General features: G+C 50.7%; 2 protein-coding genes across 2 annotated transcripts; one reads left to right on the top strand and one right to left on the bottom strand.

The window, feature by feature from the left end:
- The first annotated feature begins 920 nt into the window (after window positions 1–920).
- On the top strand, window positions 921–4,927 carry LOC112873788 (omega-amidase, chloroplastic). The gene is made up of 10 exons (XM_025936843.1): window positions 921–1,200; window positions 1,306–1,422; window positions 2,209–2,433; window positions 2,896–2,989; window positions 3,258–3,332; window positions 3,652–3,730; window positions 3,955–3,970; window positions 4,080–4,160; window positions 4,369–4,451; window positions 4,526–4,927. The coding sequence occupies exons 1-10, from the start codon at window positions 1,003–1,005 to the stop codon at window positions 4,602–4,604; spliced, it is 1,047 nt and encodes a 348-aa protein (XP_025792628.1). The 5' UTR covers window positions 921–1,002; the 3' UTR covers window positions 4,605–4,927.
- A 7,471-nt stretch (window positions 4,928–12,398) lies between these two features.
- On the bottom strand, window positions 12,399–13,848 carry LOC112875969 (protein BIG GRAIN 1-like). Its single transcript, XM_025939983.1, has one exon. The coding sequence runs from the start codon at window positions 13,583–13,585 to the stop codon at window positions 12,629–12,631; it is 957 nt and encodes a 318-aa protein (XP_025795768.1). The 5' UTR covers window positions 13,586–13,848; the 3' UTR covers window positions 12,399–12,628.
- Between the last annotated feature and the right edge of the window lie 1,272 nt (window positions 13,849–15,120).

Below are 15,120 nucleotides of genomic sequence, written 5' to 3'. Positions count from 1 at the left end.
GCGCAGGGGCTCCAGGCCGGCGCGGCAGATCTGCCCGGGCGCACGACGGGGGGGGGGGGGGGGAGGGATCCACCGAGGCGCGCGCGCCGGGGGGCGGGGGGGGGGGGGGGGGGGCTCCAGGGGCGGCGCTCACCTGCGTGCGGAGGGGAGACGAGCGGGCGGTGACGGGCAGCGGGACTCCAGCGCGCGTGGGAGGCGAGCGCTCGCGTCCGCTCGTTTTCACGGAGCGAGCTCGTTCCGAATCTTCACCGAATATTCCTACGCGGGAGCGCTTCCGCTCCGCTCCGCTCCACCGTCCTCCAACCAAACACGTGCAAAAATGGAACCACTCCGCTCCGCTCCCCCTCGTTCCCCCAACCAAACACACGGTAAGAGCAGTAGACGAGTTCGTGGGCTATAGCTTGGAAAAAGCAAAGGAAAGCTTTCTGAAATCTGAGACCAGCGGGCCTGTTATTTTGTTCAGAGTGGATCAGAGCCTTCTCTTGCTTGGGCTGCAACCAGCGACAAGAGAGGCCCGGCTGGAGCTCTTCTTGTTGCCACACGGGCCGTGGCCGCGGTAAAGGATTGAGCCACCATGGCGCGCGCACTTGTTGGGCAGCAGCAAAGCCCAGGAACATTTGACAAGGCTAGCTAGTAGTAGTCCTCCGGCACTCAGGCTTGTCAATTGTCACGGCGTCACTCGCAGACAAGATTCCACGAAGCCTGTGGACTGTGATCTGTGGAGATACCGTGGACAGTGAGCTAGAACTGACGGTTGCTTGGTTGCCGCCGATGGTTGGCCGGCGACCGGATTTGCACGGTTGGTGGCGGCGTGGCGCGGTCCTTGTCTAAAAACCGGCACGAAAAGTGCTGTCAGCAACTAAGCCAGGATCGGAATCGTTTGCAGACACTGACAAACCGGGCCCATGAGATGCCCCTCCATCCGCCCAACCACTTCCCCTCCGGTCGCCGTCACGGCGCACGCCTCCTCGCCAGCCGCTACACCTCGCCACTCCCCATGAGATGAGAACCACAGCCACATCCACTGCCGCCGCGCTCCTCGCCCCGCGCCTGACGTGCTCCGCCATCCGCGCCCGCCTCCTCTTCTCCCGCCCCCCGCTCCGCCGGGTCGCCGCCATGGCCACCGCCCCCTCCTCCTTCCGCCCGGAGGTGGCGCGCTCCCCTCCCGCCCTCGAGCTCCCAACACCGCCTCTCTCCAAGGTGATGACACCTACTTCCCGCGTCGGATTCCTCCTTCGGTTTTGACTTTTGAGCTAGGTCAGGGTGTGATCTGACCTCGCCGTGGGTTCTCTTCTGCGAGTGCAGTTCAAGGTGGCGCTGTGCCAGCTCTCGGTGACGGCGGACAAGGCTCGCAACATCTCGCACGCGCGTGCGGCCATCGAGGCCGCGGCCGCCAAAGGCGCCAAGCTCGTGCTCCTCCCTGTAAGTCCCGGACAAGTTTTCTTTCTTGCCATCATCTGCTCTTTGGTACTACTAGTATTGTGCAGTTGTCTAGTTGATTTCGCTGTGGAATAAAACTCCCCGTTAGGATGGTGAACACATTAATCGTTTAATTCTTTGATGATGTGTGCATAGGAGCGTCAGTTCTTAACATCGTTTGGTAGGTTGATCAGCAATTATTGAAGATGCAAGCCTTGACTGCTATTTGTTATGTCCTCTAGCAGATGATTGCATCACTGGACCGGGGTAGTGTCCACTGTGCCATATCATGGCCTTGTCTAATTCTGAAATGTTACACGGTCAAGCTATGCACAGGCGTGTCGGTCTGGTTTCGTTACTTGACCTGGCTACCCCCTACCAGGGCCTAGGGGCATGTTGTGATCATACACATTTTTAGCTAAAATGCATCATGCCATCATGGAGTGGAGATGATGATAAAGCAAAAACTTTAGGGTTGGACTGGTGCAGGAAGGAATGAGCCACGCTCAGGCAAATTAATGTTCAGACTTGGACCAAACGTACACCCTGGGCCTGCTTGGGACACAACTCAATGTTTTATTCATGCCTTTATTCATTAGTGTGATTAACCTTGGTCTTTACGTTTAGATAATAGTAAATTCCTTGCCCTTCCATTGTAAATTGGCACACATGTTCATATGGTGATTTTGCGGCAACAATATCTCTTATGAGGCCATGGTCCAGAAGTATTATCCGTGCTTATACTGCTTTCTTACATTCACATATATCTCTTATTTTTAATGCATGTAGGAGATATGGAATGGTCCATATTCAAATGACAGCTTTCCAGAGTACGCTGAGGACATTGAGGCTGGTGGAGATGTAGCCCCTTCGTTTTCAATGATGTCGGAGGTTGCTCGCAGCTTGCAAATTACTCTTGTTGGTGGATCCATTGCTGAACGTTCTGGTAACAACTTGTACAATGCATGCTGCGTCTTCGGTTCAGATGGCCAGCTTAAGGGAAAACATAGAAAGGTACCGTTCAAACTCCTAGTAGCCGAAATACAGTTTTCTGTTCTTATTGATAGATCAGATTCATGAAAAGATACGTTCTTATTGATAGATCAGATTCATGAAAAGATACGTTTCACAGTGCACATACTGTTGTGTCAAATTTTATATGTCTAATTAATTCTATATGTATATTTGTATCCCACATTATACCAACTCGCTGTAACACCTGAATCATGCCAGCTTGGCAGCTCCAAGTGGTATTGCCACACTCTTCCAGTGAACGTGAACCTGAATACGTTGCGATGCTGACACTTGATAGATGCATATTTGATCATGTCCATCTATTTAGGGGAATGCTGATTTTCTTACTCCCACTTATACATGCCCTTTTTTGTTCCCTTTCACTATCAGTGTGCTCAATGTGAGCAGTAAGTTCAGTTCAGTTGTAGCGTGTTGTGATAATGAAAATTGTTGCATTTGCAGATCCATCTTTTTGACATTGATATTCCAGGGAAGATTACTTTCAAGGAATCAAAGACTCTTACTGCTGGGCAGAATCCTACTATTGTAGACACAGGTTTGTCCAATTAATCTCCATCTGCAGCAAATGAAGCATGTACGATTAGAGCTATGAGATCATTAGGACATCCATGCTTCTGTAACTTTGTGTTTGGGTCCTTTGATTTTGTCTTACAATGAGAGTGCTTGTTTGATGGTCGGGATAGTTCTATTCAAGTAATAATATTCCATGTTGTATGTTAGCGTCACTTGCTTTAAAATGTCTTTTGTTTTGTTGCTTAAGCATATCTTATATTTTAATGGCAGTGTTTGGTTTCTTTTTTCAGATGTCGGCCGAATTGGTATTGGTATATGCTATGACATCCGTTTCCAGGAATTAGCAATGTTGTATGCTGCAAGAGGTATGCCTTCCTCATCTACTGTTTTTGTTATGTAGTCGTCTCATTGAAGTTGTAACTTGACGATGTAACTATACGTTTGCTTAATGCATTGCTTGTGCCACTGTATTTGACTATTGAATCTGCTAACCTACTCAACATGTGGAATGGATACAACAGTCTCAGAATCCCTTAGTAAAGCATACTCTGATTCTGCTGTGTTTTCAGATTTTTAGTTACTACTAAAAAGCACGGACACATTATTACAGCCTACTACTGTTTCCAGCCATTTGAAAAATAATGAAATCGACAAAATAGGCTAAGCTAATTTTATTGACTGCAGGTGCTCATTTGTTGTGTTATCCCGGTGCATTCAACATGACTACTGGGCCATTGCACTGGGAGTTGCTGCAAAGGGCGAGGTAATACGTCAATTTGCACCTTGAGATATGATAGTGATGCAAGGGGAACATTATGAGCTAAAACCACTACTATTTATGCTAGTTAACTTACCTAAAGCGTGCTAAAATGCAGGCAGAATCTTGATTAGAACTTCTGATATTTTTAAGGGATAATTACATATCTGAAATGCCTCCACTACTTCTCTTTTGCATCTTTACTGATGACATCATTTTTGCAATGCCAGGGCTGCAGACAACCAGGTATGCTGAGCTACTATGCTTGCTGGTCCTCCATTTTTCTTAACTATAACTTATCATTCTTGTTTCCCAGCTTTATGCTTTCAAATGTTAATCAATTGTTTGGTGCCAGCTGTTTGTTGCAACATGTGCTCCAGCTCGAGATGCCAGTGCAGGTTATGTTGCTTGGGGACACTCCACTCTTGTTGGACCTGTAAGCTGATTTTAGCTTTCGATGTTCCACCTCTTAGTTCTGTCCCTAACCACCGCAGATATCTTGCTTGCAGACTAAGACTCTGCACCACCACAAAACTAGTTGTGTTGCAGATAGAAACCTCTTGTGATTTTGCTAACAATCTCAACACTGTACGCTAGAAATGATATGGTCACGTCATAATTAACTATTTGCATTTTACTGTCAGTTTGGAGAGGTGATTGCAACAACTGAGCATGAGGAGGCAACTATAATAGCAGAAATCGACTATTCATTGATTGAGCAGAGGAGGTAAGCAGAATGAAATTCCTGCACTCTCCAGTAGTCCTACCTATGCTCACATAGGTCGCATAAATCATCTCCAGGCAATTTCTTCCTCTGCAATACCAACGGCGTGGGGATCTCTACCAGCTGGTAGATGTTCAGAGACTGGGTTCTCAGTAGAGAGCCTGGATGCAGTTGTGAGCCTGTGACGAAGCAGGACTGCAGGAGAGTCTTTGACTCTGCAGACTTGCTCGTTCTGCCTCGTTCATGAGATGCACATGCATGCCCTTGTCTGGACAGATCTGATCGAGCTGGTTTGTGAAGAGAAGATGAATAAGGTGACTCAATAACTTGTAGTACCTTACCTTCAGCCTCCCGAGTCGCCAAAGATGATTGATTACTCCTGTGTATTAAGGCGATGTATTGTCTTCATGAAACAAATGATAGTGGAAGATGTTTCTCTGATTTCTTTCTTAGCTCTACCAGTTTGAAGTTTGAAACAATCTCTCTGTTGGAACCCATCATACCCCCCATCTGTTTGGCCATGTGCAACCACAGTACCAGAGTAAATGGGTATGATGGCAGGGTAGGGCAACTTGTGAACTGCGAGAACCATCAATGATGAGGCAGGTTTTTTTTTTTAGAAAGAATGATGAGGCAGGTTCCCTGGCCCTGCACTGCACCTCAAGAACAGAGCTTCCGAAGACGACAGACACTGGCTGTCTGGCTGCTACCCGCAGGTGCCACACGCTGTCACAGTGTCAGTCGCTGCTGAGGCAGGCATGGCATGGCATGGCATGGGGAGCTCATGAGCCCAGAAGCAGCCGCCGGAGCTGTGAACCGATTTAAGGCCTCTCACGCGTTCCATTTAAAGTGAGGTCGAGGTTCGGTTCGAATCCACTTCTCTTCAATGCAGCGCTTTGCTGTTTGGTGTTTGCTCTGCTCCAATCCATACAGAGCCGTCGATCGTCTCAGGACGTCAATTAAGTTTGCAATTTAACCTGTACGTCCTTTTGCAATGTACTACTCGAGAAAAAATGGAGAAAAAAATTGCAATCTCTTAAACCTGTAATATTTGTTTTCCACCAAACGACCATACCGAGTTCTTAAGGCATTGTAATCTGAAAACTTGAGCAAAATCACAGTTTGGGAAACTACTGCATTGTATGTTTTTTTTAAAAAAAACTGTATGTATTATCTCCGTTAACTTTCTGTCCATGAATTAGGGCCTGTTTAGATGACCTGTAAACGCAAAAAGGTGTAAACGCAAAATGGGGCTGTAAAAGTTTACAGGGGTCTGTAAAAGTTTACAGGTTTTTGCGTTTACGGCTCCCACCCCGTAAACGCAAAAAAGCCGTAAACGCAAAAATTTCGAAGGAATCTTGCCAATTTAAAGTACTAAATGAAGTCTATTTACAAAACTTTTTGCATGGATGGGCTGTAAATCGCGAGACGAATCTAATGAGCCTACTTAATTCATGTTTTGCAACAGTGATGCTACAGTAACCATCCGCTAATTATTGCTTAATCATGGATTAATTAGCATCATTAGATTCGTCTCGCGATTTACAATCCATCTGTGCAAAAAGTTTTGTAAATAGACTTCATTTAGTACTTCAAATTGGCAAGATTCCGTCGTAAAATTTTTTTGCGTTTATAGGGTCCAAATGAAAAAAAAAAATACGCCGGTCCGTTTAGATGCGTAAAGATAAAAACGCCGTTTTTGCAAAAAAAATTTATCTTTACGGCACGATCTAAACAGGCCCTTAGCGAACAACAGGTAGCTCTTACCGAAATGACTACTCTACTAGCAGCTATCAGACCCTCAATGCTCGGCTGTGCATCCGTGGTACTCGCTGTCAGTGCCTTGGCCGGCGGCGTCGCGTGGGCCTCCTCTCACCGGCCGGCTTCTTTGGTGACTGTCGCTTCCCGCCAGGCTTCTTCGATCTCGATGCTATCCGCCAGAGCCTCAGGCTGAGAAGAACTGGCGGCACAGAGCAGTAGGGCACAGTGCGGCGCGTGATGGCGAACCGGCGGCGGCCTCGCTCCTTTCCTCCGATCCATCAATGCCTCCGTCCTCCTCCTCCGGCTCCGTCATCCCCCGCTCGTGAGTGCTGCGCGCCGGAGAGAACACAAAAGCCACAGTCCCTCGCAGGTCTCACGCGCCGCCCGTTGCCTCCTGGCCGGCCGATGGAGCGCCGCCACTCTACGACGGCCGGAATCGAAGCGGCTAATGCGCAGTACGTGCTCGCACCGCATCGACGAGGGGCAGGACGTGCCTGCTGGCACGGGCTGCGGATCTAGCGAAATCCACGCGTTTGCCGCGGCTGGTCTCGCGCGTATAGACACTAGTAGACCACACGCACGCACGGACGGTCACGAGTACCCCCGTCTCGTTGCGATTCAAGGAGGCCGTACGTGCGATGTCGCCGTGCACTGCGGCGCGCCCGGCCGCGACGCTGCAATTCCTTCCATGCACTGTACTGCGAGAACAGTATGTACGCGTGCTCCAGTACGGCCCGCTAGCAGGGCGTAGCTGTGCGGATCGGCCGATCCGCGCCGTCCGTCCAGCCGCCGCCGCATCGTTGCAGGTTGCAGCCTTACGGTTACTACGGACGTGGTGCGGTTAAAGGAGCGGTGCTGCTCCGGCCAGCGGCGCCGTACGGACGGCCGTGCTTGCGGTAAAACAACAAACAAAGCGACGTGGTGCCCCTGCGGTTCCTACTGCAGTAGGAGTATACCAGAAGAAGATAAAGGCGGGGTGCACGTAGCGTCGTAGGCTCGCACATCATTGCAGTGCCAACGCCACAGGAAGGTGGGGGAGTGGGGGGGGGGGGGCGGGGGGGGGGGGGGGGGGGCATCGCAGCCATCCAATCTAACGATGGAACATTACAAAAACGCCCACGAGACTTAACATCACAAACAGGGACGCCCACAGTACATATGGCTCGATCACAGCGGACGGGACCGTAACTTTGCACGCGGTAAAGAGGCACGGCCACGGCCCACATGTCATCGGGCGCTGCCTGCTGCCGCTTTCTCTTTCTCGGCTCCTGTGTCGCGTTGCTCGCACCGCATCGCAGCTTCCGAGAACATAAAGCGGGATCGACCTGAGCTGAGCAGCAGCAGAGCGGCGAGATGATGGCCGGATCAAATCGGATCCGATCCGCCGGGATCGATCGGTCGGTCGGCCGGCTGGGCCCGCCGATCGGGGTGCCCGCCGCTGCCACCGGACATGCCCGCCGGCCCCCGCCCGTGCGCGCGCTGGCGTTGAGCTGCAGGGCCGCTGGTCCCTTGCCTCGCCGGCTCGGCCCCTTGTGTCTTGATCCAAGCGAAAGCGCCCGCGCGCGGCGCGGCATCCCTCGCACAGGGGGGCTAGCTTTCCTCCCGCTTCCGGCTTACGAGCCCCATTAGAGAGGCCAGACCAGAGGCCGTCGCGTGATCCACCGATAATTTTAAAGGTCCGTGTCCGCGCCTCGGGATCGGCGGCGGCCATGCTCGCCGCTAGCTCTTCTTTCTGATCGCCCCCGGCGGGGAGGGAGACCTTGGGTCTTTTTGGGGGCCAGCCGGTCACAGTCCCTTTTGACCTTCTGCTCGATCAAGACTCTAACAGTCGTCAGGACCTCAAGGTTTGAACGCACAAACACACACGGAGAAAACCTGCACGCCTGCTGGCCAAACCGAAAGCACTGTACAGAGCTTTGGCAAGGAGCGGGCCGGGTGGCAACAACGCGTGCGGCGGCGGGGCGGCCGCGGTGCGCGGCGTAAACGTCAAACGCTGCCCTGAATGGCTGCATCTGCAGGCATGTGCTTTGCTGGCGAGCGAGCTCCATCGTCCACGCCTGGTCATGCCTGTGTTGGGTAGCTAGGACGACGTGCTGTGGGCTGTGGCAAGCCGTGTGCGTACGTGCTTTGTTTTTTCTATGTACGGACGCCTAGATTGCCTCCCCCGGCCGCCGTTTCAAACCTAACCACATTGCGTACGGGTGATACCGCCGATCTCGACTGCCTCACGCACGACACGACCGATTTATTGATGAAAAACTTAAAACACACAACTTTCCGTAAGGAATGAGATTCTACTATTTTTATTTTATGAAAAATATATAGATTCCATACAACCGTATCATTTAGCAACCGTTCGGCAGAACTTTTTGGAAACGACTTTACCACCTGTCATTCTTCGTTGCATATTCATTTTTATCGCGTTTTGTGGAACGGTGGTGCGCTACGTTACATTACCACGATAAAACCCTACCAAGCCAACCCTCGACCTAGCTAATTTTTAGCTCTGATCCAAACATGTCCGTTATTTCCAGCTGCAACTCTCCAGCTAACTACCTCCACAAGGCTAGAAAAAATTAGCTTGATAGATCTACCTAGTTGGATCTAAATATGCATATATCTTCGGATAAATTCATCTCCAATTTAGAGATCAGAGGGTAGATTAGCCTTCTGCCACCCCGAGGAACATGGCATGGGGATCGAAAAAATTTACCCGCAATTCCCAAAGGCCACGGGCATGTGAGTGAGTTAGCAGTAGGTGCTGAATGTGAGGCCGCGCACACGCTGCTCCATGATGTCATAATAACAAATCTCATAGCTAGGCTCATAGGCTTATATATGGCCTAGATCCTAGCTTACCTACCTCACAACAAAACCACACCACAACTACAAAATCCAAAAGAAATTGCTAGTGCAGTACTGCAGTGTTCGACTCGACCATTGTTATATATGCTTAATGAAAGCTAGTGAATCTCTCATATGTTAGCCTCCTCCAATTTTCAACCCATTAGTCCATTCCTAACCTGGTTAATGTATTGTAGGGCTACTAATAATATAATTAGCCACGCTTAGTGCGTGGAAAAAACAAACAAGGGTCAACTGTTAATGGGCAAGTAAAACCTCCTAAACACTAGCTTCTGCAAAGAGCCCATACCTTTTTTTCTCACAATTTATTTAATTGCCAGCTTCCACTTTACGAGCTTAGGCCTGCTTTTGGCCATATATTGTAAAGCCTTTATCTGAAAAAAGATGATGCTAAAGTTGCTTAATCGCGGGGCTTAAGGTTCACCACCAAAACTGTGCTTAATTTGGCCTCGCTCTTAATTCGCCAGCATCGCCAAACGACCAAGTAGTCCACCTTTTAGTTTGATCCTAGCTAGTATGAACACTGCATGCGATCAGCGGAGGTTTTCCACATATAACTTTGCGCATAACTTCTTTTATTTGTAATAGAAACAAAATATTATTATACCATGCCTCCTCATCCGTGATGGTACATAAAAAATGGGGCCTATATATAAAATCGCTGTGCCACAGTTCATCACTAGCATGCGTATTGCGTGGGCGTAACATTTGTGCCCTTCCATTTTTCTTTTCCTCCGTGGGCAGGGGGTCCCCTGCTTGCTTTCCTCATCAGCCCTGAAGATCCTTGTCCCTCTATATTTATAGCTTGGCTGGCAAGGCTGCATACGCATTTGGAGGAGAATAGAGAATGTGTGCAGGGTGCAGTGCAGCCACTCTGAGCTGGAAATGCTTATCTTTCCATGATGCTTATCGGCCTCTAATGGTGTTGCACCGCATGTGTGTGTGTGTGTGTGGTCCATAAAGCATGGTGTACTAGCTAGTAGTACAATTTAGCCCACCAGTTGGTTCAGTTAAGTCCTAATCAACTTTTCAGCAGCTATCTCGTCGTCCCAGTTGCTAGTCCAGAATCGAATTGCAGCTGCAGCTTTGCGTGCTAGATCAGGTTGATTTAGGGCGTCTCTGGGGTCCATGCAAATGCAGTCATTTCATACAAGCGTCTGAAATGATTTCGCACAAAGATCAATCGAGTGGCCGCAAATATTGTCGTTCAGCTAGCCGCGCGCACGCAAGCTGACATGGTGTTTGCTCTTCTCTCTAGTCTAGAAAAAAAAACCCCAGCACAGAGCACATTTTTTTTTAAAAAAAGGAAAGACAGAAAGAAAGAAAGATGAGTGGAGCAGAGCATAGGTTACAGGTAGTACCAGTACGGTATAATCAGAACTGTATAAAAAGCAGCAGCGTATTTTACTTTCTTATTGCCAAGTCCATTAGTGTAGTACAGGCACAGCCACGCTCCAAAAGGATGGGAATCGATTGATGGAACCAGCCATAAAAAAATGACTCGAATGCGACGGCTTAGCCCTCTCAAGAGGCTCGATGAACACTCTCCTCTTTTTGACTGGGGGGACTCACCAAAGCTGGGGAAAAGGTGAATGGAATTCGGTGGAAAATAATGCTAGTAAAATACAGCACGCACAGTTTCCTTTCCGCCATCGAAACTAGTTCGGATCAAAGAGGAGGCCAGAAGTGATTTAATTTGTTCTTCAAAAACTTGTAGGATGATGGCTGTGACCCCGTGGGGACATGAAATAATTTGATTTCGAAATTTCAAGCAAGGTAGCCTGTAGGCGCCACATGAAGTAACAGTTAGCACCAGAATCGTCCGTGTACAAACATAAAGAAGGGTAAATCGTTCGAGCCTAGAAAGGACACGCTGCGGTCAGTTTCAAAACAGAGCGGCGGCACCAGAAAACTGTCTCCCAAATTTCAAAAAGAGCTCATACTACTACTAGTAACAGAGGATGACAAAGTCGATGTCGGACAGAACATAAAAGTCGAACGGCAGAAGAAAATTGCAGCTGAATAATCAAAGGTGAAAGCTCCCTCTGAGCTCGCATGTGTAGCCTGTATCGTATCCAATCTCTCTTCCCGGCAGCCGAAATGCTTGACTGTCCTTTCTCACACCGAACCCGCAACCTCCCTAATCTATTCATGTTACTACCGAATTTTGTTAAGTGATCATACGAGTTGTTTAGAACATTAATGTGCACGATTCCTAAAAGTCTAAAAAAATAATTTGCACGATTTTTATTCAGTAGCCTACGGAGGCAGGTAGTACATTCAGTAGCATAGATAGGATAGGTAAGAAGAGAGCCAGACCAGCTAACACCTCACAAGAGTTTACTTTGGTAGCAAGTCACGGGCCTGGAAGCCTAGCATTTTGATTGTTGAGGGCCGTACGGGTTGCCGGGATAGAAGGCTTGTTTCCTGGTCTCGCACCGCGAAATCGAGGCATGCCACAAACATGGCAAAACACGCGTGCATTGCTCGATCGACCTGACTCATCGATGGAGGCAAAACCTGACCAACGATCGATGACGCCAACAACTATAGCGCCTGTTCGTTTTTCTGTCGACAACCTCAACTTTCAGATCGGCAATACACATCGTCCGTTCATCTTTTACCTCTGCTGCTCTGCTTACGCGTTCACCTTCAGACCTCCTCTACGTTTTCCATTTTCAGTCGACTGACAGATGACACGGGAGGCTGTGGCACCTCCTGGAAATGATTCGAGTAATGATTGGCAATTCACTTAGCGCAGAGCACCAGCAGCAGGCAGAGCGTGTGCGCCCCCGTCAAATCCCTCGCCGATCATGCTACCCATCTACTGATCTCGGATCTCGCCTTTTGCTCCCTTTTGATCTCCCTGCGTACGTTAATGCTCTGTTCGCCGCACGCTCAGCCCAGAAAAAGAGTAGGGAAAAAATTGCAGCGCTGCAGGATGCAGTGTTCAGTATACTGATTACATGGTACGCTTTGGGGCGGTAGTGCGCTCGACATCGATGAGATGGAAACGTCGTCAGGTATCCAACTGAGCGGGCTCGCGATCCTTTCAGTATCCGAATCGATTGCTTTCGATTGGAATTCGCTTCTTTTTTCAAGGCTGATGAACCGCAAAGAAAGTGTTCTCATACGCCATGAGTGCTTTCTTGAACTGCTGACAACACGTGGCAAAGACTAAATTACTGCTCGTATAGTGGGCTTTCTGCAGAGATTTCACGTTTAAAGTGGCTTCGGATTTCCTCAAAAATGGAGTGAAGAAATGGTAATAGCACTGTCTAACATCATGGAAAAACAGAGGGAAGAGGACAAAAGAGCATGGCATTTGCTGAGGTACTCCACTAGAATTAGTACTAACCGCACAATTACACTGAAAAAAAATAAAAGGGGGAAAAGGTCCAAGAAAGCCTCCCAAAGATCACTAGCAGTAGATCTCATCAGAGTAGCAAGCACTTGTTGCCCCAATCCTCATTTCCCTCCCAAACCACACCACTCGTATTTTACAGTTACTCCACCATTTTACAGTTACCCGCCCCCCAATCCAGAAGAAAAAATCACACCACTCTGGTACTCCTCCCGTGCGCGTACCCGTGGCCAATGGCGCGGTTCAGCACGACCCTCGTCGTCTCGTACACCGGCAGCTCGTCCCTGTACGCGGAGGCCCCGCCAGCGGCCGGCGCGACGGCCGCCAAGTTCTCGAGCTCGAACAGGTCGGAGCTGGCGTCGCTGCTCTCCTCGTCCTCGTCGTCCTCGTCGCTGTCCATCTCCATCCGGTGGAGCAGCATCCGCTCCAGCTCCACCACCCCGACCTGGACCCGCCGGCGCTCGACGCCCGCGGCTGGCACCGCGGCCGCCGCCTCGCTGTCGCTGTCCATGAACCGCACGGTGCGCTTCGGCTGGCCCCGCGTGGACGGCGTCTTGCTGAGGCAGGAGCGGGAGTAGGAGGACGCCGTGGAGCACGCGGACTCCGCCGCCACCGCGCGCGACGCCGAGGGCGGCGTCGGCGGCGCGCGCTTGCCGTTGAAGATGGCGTTGAGGAACCCCGCGAGCCGCGCGCCGGGGGACGCCGGCTTGCGGAGGTCCCTGAGCTTGGCGCGGATGTTGGCGCCCGGCTTATTGTTCTTGGCGGCCTTCTTCGTCTTCTCCGGCGCGGGCGCGGGCGCCTCCCCGGAGGCGGCGACGCTCGTGCGGATGGGCCGCAGGCGGCGGCGCTGCGACGACTCTGCCTCGGATGAGGAGAAGCCGCCGTAGCTGGAGCATTCGGACGAGCTGGACGTGGTGGCGTGCGCCCTGCTGGCGCGGTAGCTCCCCGCCAGCGACGCCTTGTAGTAGTAGCTGTAGTGCAGGTCCTGGGTCTGCTTCTTGGCGGCGGCCGCCACCCCGTCGTCGGGTTCGTCCATGGACTTGTATATGGCGTCGAGCAGCGTGGACGAGAAGGACGGCTGGTCCGCGTACCGCCTCGCCCTCCCCGGCGCCGGAGCCGCCGCCCCCTTGTCCCCCCACCTCTCCATCCAGCCGGCAGACGACAACACGGAGACCAAAGCTCACGTCCTGATACGCGCACCACCGCCGCGAGCAGACAGCAGAGCACGGGTGCAGAGGAGCCCGCTGAAGCTCAATGCAAGCCTGGCTGGGAGCGGCGGTGCATGGAACGGAAGGAGAGCTTGGTGGTAGCTGCTGGGGTGTGTTGTGCGGCGAAGAACGCTGGAAGCGTGTGAGCTTGGCTTGGAGGAGAGCAGAGTGAGAGAGCTGGGAGGAAGGAAGGGTGAGGGGGGGAAGGGATCGGCCCGAAGATATAGCGGCGGGCGGGAGGGGAGGGAGGCGCTGACGTGGCGAGGGGGAGGTGGGAATGGAAACGGGGTGGCGCCCGGCTAATTCGGTTTGGGCGTGCGGGTGGGTGATGGCGATCTCCGTCTCCTTGCCGGTGGCCCCGCGCACCCGTTTACCGTCACCGCCCCCGGTAGCGTTACCCGCGCGAAATGTACCGCGCCGCCCCTGGCCTGGGGTACCTTTTTTTTTTGCGAGGCTGTGGTGTACCCATTTGCTCCGTCGCAACAGCTGGGCTGTGGTGCCCCCGCCTGGTGCTGCCTGCTGCAGCTCACGCGTGAGCATTTCATCGGGGGAGGTTTACTGCTGCTGTGCAAGCAGTACCGCCGGGCAACCAATTTCTATTTCGGCAGCACGTCCCAGGTTTTGGCTCGTTCGGATTTAATCGCGGCTTAGTACTAACGGTCTCTTTCTTTCGATGGATTAAAATTAAGTGCTAAATTTTATATATTAGCACTCATGTTTAACACTTTCATTCAGTAGCATTTGATTTGGATCAAACAGGATCTAAAGAGCATATCCAACAAATTACTCGTCTCTTTTCTCGAATACCAAAAGGTTATTCTTTTAGTTATGGAAGGTACTCCAGCAAATTATCAATTCCATCGTTAATACTAAAATATTTATTTTTTAGTGATCATCAAATCACACTTTCCTCATGCTCAAATGTAAAGAATTCCTCCCTCCATCTTATCCACTAAGTAATTTGTTATAGCACTAACTATTAACTATTAAAAGTAAAAAAAATATTATTGGTGATGGAGAGAGAAAATATATAGAATATGAGAGATGAGTAATAGGTGAAGATACTCTTCTTTGGTTATTAAGAATGGCAGTACCAATTGTAGCACGAGTAAACTCCCCGTTACATATACGTCCGAGGTTTAGGAGTGGAGGTGTGCCCCAGTCCTCCGCCGGCTTCACACCGCGCCGCGTGGTACGTGTCGTGCGGGCGTGCACGCGGCAGGACGCGCGCGCCCACCAGCTGCTACAGTAGACGAGACCTCTCAACAGTTCCATGTACGCGCAGAGAGGGGGGTAATTTGCAGTTTTGCACTGCCCGGCGCTGGATTAAACTGCGATCGAGCAGCAAGAGCAGGCCTCCGTCCCCCTGTTCAGGTTAGGCGGGTCGTTTCCTCGGGCGTGTTTGAATTTTTTTCCTTTTTTTTTACAAACACAAAAATTGTGAGTATAAATTTCAGAAAACACGCACTATGCT

Source organism: Panicum hallii, chromosome 9 (genome assembly GCF_002211085.1).
Source record: "Panicum hallii strain FIL2 chromosome 9, PHallii_v3.1, whole genome shotgun sequence".
Classification (NCBI taxonomy): Eukaryota; Viridiplantae; Streptophyta; class Magnoliopsida; order Poales; family Poaceae; genus Panicum; species Panicum hallii.
Note: the sequence above shows the minus strand (reverse complement) of the source record. Positions and strands in the feature narration are given on the sequence as shown.